Raw genomic sequence first — 2,914 nt, forward strand, 5'->3', positions numbered from 1 at the left:
GACAATTGTAAACAAAAAAGTCAATCGAATTGTAAAGACAATCGAAAACAATTGTAACGCGCTCGCTGCTTTACTGGGAAAATATACACTATAATTGTAGTAGGCCTATCGTAACTCACAATAGGCCTATTTTAGTTGTTAGCGATTATTGCTTCGCTACTGTCTCGTTTCCCCTTCTTTAACTTCTATTATTGTTATCATTATTATTATTATTATTATTATTATTATTATTATTATTATTATATTCCGCTCTGCACCCATTATTTCCCCGTGTCTACTTTCTCTTTCCTGCTTCCACGACTCTTCCCTCCAGTAGCAATCATCCACCTGTCTACCTCTGTAGCCTCAACAGGAGCCTACACGAGTAGATAGCTAGCTTTAGCAAACCCCTGTAGTTACCAACAAGGTCAATGATGAAGTGCATATATATATATATAAATATATAAAGCGCGGCGGTAGACAATAGTGAGCATTTTCCAGCATCGCGATACGTCCTGTCCATTACATCACACCGTCGGATAGATAGAACGACATCCATCAGCACAGATAGCTTTCTTCGTTTGCTGGGCTCCGTATTTCATCATGATGCTGCTGAGCGTTGCCGACGTCTACCACGACACGGTCGGCGTGGCGCGAGGCCTCGGCTACCTGCTGGCATACTCAAACTCTTGCATGAACTTCTTAATATATGCTTCAAAGAGCAGTCAGTTCCGCACCGCCTTCCGGGCGGTGTTGCCCTCGCGTGGACACTAGAGACGTGGCTACTGTCCAACCTTACTGGAATCATCGCGACTGTTTCATCCGTTCGATTAAGTGTTTAAGCAGGTAGATGGATTTAGTTTTCACGTTAGCTGAGTTTCGGGCGGGGGTCGGGGCAGTGTTGCCAACGCGTTGGACAATATTTAACGTGTAATGTGCCGTTAAATATGGTTTACAATCTTCTCAGAGAGTTTTGCTAATACTTCGTTAGCGCAAAATCAATTGGCGCATTAATGTATCAAACTTGCTTTCTATTCATGTTGTGAAGCTTACTTAAATGAGGAAAATGTTTATATCGCATAGCTTGCCACCAGGTTTTATATTAGTAAAGACTATTGCCAAGATTCATGCTTTCTCGTGGCGGAGGGTTGACAGCTGCGGACAGACTAAGCTATGCACGCGCCAGCTGCAAATGTCCCTTTCATTGGATGGGGCAGTGCGACTGATATCTTCATCCGATACGTCCAAGTATTTAGGTACAACAATACCCCGCATCACGCTAGTTAAATGATTCGGGAATACGAAGGAAGCGTTTCTGAGGAAAATCTAAGGGTTAAACGACGTAATATAATAAATTATGTATATTTAATTATGTAGCATAGTATCGTAACAACCCTACGAGATAAAATTAGAGTTCAGAAATAGAATTGCTGAGAGAGAGATGGCGAGACATTATTACGTATAAAAGACATAAAATGAATGCGAAGCAGCAGAGGCACGCCATTAGTGTTGCGGAGCTGGCGTAGTGAGCGTTATTTCTGCATCATGGCGACATCTAATGGTTCACTGTGCAACATCTCCGGGTCCGTGTCCGAGAATGGGAGCTGGATCGGCTGCATGGAGTCGGATATTGAACAGGGCGCAGTCCCAGCAGTTCAAGCGTGGATCGCTAACCTGCTGATTCCTGTCAACATGATCAGCATACTTGCTAATCTTCTCGTCATCTTGGCTGTGACACGGACATCACACCTGCAGGAGCCGGCACACACGCTGATCGCAAACTTGGCTGTCGCCGATTTTCTCATGGGCGTGCAAGGAACCTTCGTATCACCAACGACCTTTCTAATCGAATTCCCGCCAAAGATCATATGCCTTGGACACTTCAGTTTGGGTACGCTCTCGGGACTTGCATCAACAAACTCGCTCATTGCCATCAACGTAGACAGGTACATTGCAATATCCCGACCGCTACTCTACTACCAGATCGTCACACCGCGCGTTATCTTAGTAATGGTAGTCCTCGCTTGGAGCTTTGCCTTCTTCGCAAGCGTGATGACTCTCATTGGCAACCGCTGGCAGCCGGATCAACCGTGCATGTATGACACCGTCACGAGTAGAACAGCTATTATCTGTGGCTCTCTAGTCATTGGTACGTGTGGCGTCGCCATCATCTCCATCTACGCTTACATAATGATGATTGACAAGCACCACCAAAGGCGGCCGACGACGATGCCAAACGTCTTGGCAAGCTTCAGATGCTTGGCGAGCTCAGCAGAGAAGGATTTTCCGGTCGCGCTCCTGCTCCTCGTGAACCGCTGCTGCTCGGTTCCTGGTGGATCTGCTGCTGGTGGTGCTTGTCAATCATCATTATTGTTTAACGTGGAACCTGCATTTTTGTTAAGAAGTTATAGAGGGCGCTGTTAGAGCTAGGTAGAGTTCCAAATATGGCAAGGTTAGCTTGCAGTTGATGTATGTTTACGGCGAACTAAAAGGCCGGAAAATACCTGTTAACAGGAGATATTAGCCTATTGTTATGTGATGATATTATGGAATCGTGCACCCTGTGGACTGCGAATGTGTGAATGATGCTAACCGCTGTGAAATGAGCTAGCCAAAGACTTCTGAACTGTTAACTGTTTAAAATTATCATACCGATCACAGTAGTAAGTTAATTTCTGACATTCGGTTTTTAATCTGGAGTTTATGTATCTTTAATGCATATTCTTTATGTCTTAATGTGTCATTATGCTTTTGATGCATATCTTTATGTCTTAGCATCTTTGATGTATCTTATGAATGACAGAATGTCAACTTTAAAATGGTTTTTTATTTCTGATTTTCAGAATTGAAATGTTGTTGATCAAATAAAACGATCTATCATATTGATAACAACGGATGTAGTGTGCCAAATTTCTCGTCTTCGTCGGCCTGCGCA

At 43.8% G+C, this 2,914-nt stretch overlaps 1 protein-coding gene across 1 annotated transcript; it reads left to right on the forward strand.

Moving 5' to 3' along the window:
- The first annotated feature begins 1,524 nt into the window (after positions 1-1,524).
- Positions 1,525-2,763, forward strand: LOC106816977 (beta-4C adrenergic receptor-like). The gene is made up of 2 exons (XM_014821620.1): positions 1,525-2,286; positions 2,755-2,763. The coding sequence occupies exons 1-2, from the start codon at positions 1,525-1,527 to the stop codon at positions 2,761-2,763; spliced, it is 771 nt and encodes a 256-aa protein (XP_014677106.1).
- The last annotated feature ends 151 nt before the right edge of the window (positions 2,764-2,914 follow it).

Source organism: Priapulus caudatus, unplaced genomic scaffold (genome assembly GCF_000485595.1).
Source record: "Priapulus caudatus unplaced genomic scaffold, Priapulus_caudatus-5.0.1 Scaffold1549, whole genome shotgun sequence".
NCBI lineage: Eukaryota > Metazoa > Priapulida > Priapulimorpha > Priapulimorphida > Priapulidae > Priapulus > Priapulus caudatus.

What these genes read in the sequence shown, in the direction of transcription:
- LOC106816977 (XM_014821620.1), top strand. Translation starts at nt 1,525, where the DNA reads ATGGCGACATCTAATGGTTCACTGTGCAACATCTCCGGGTCCGTGTCC.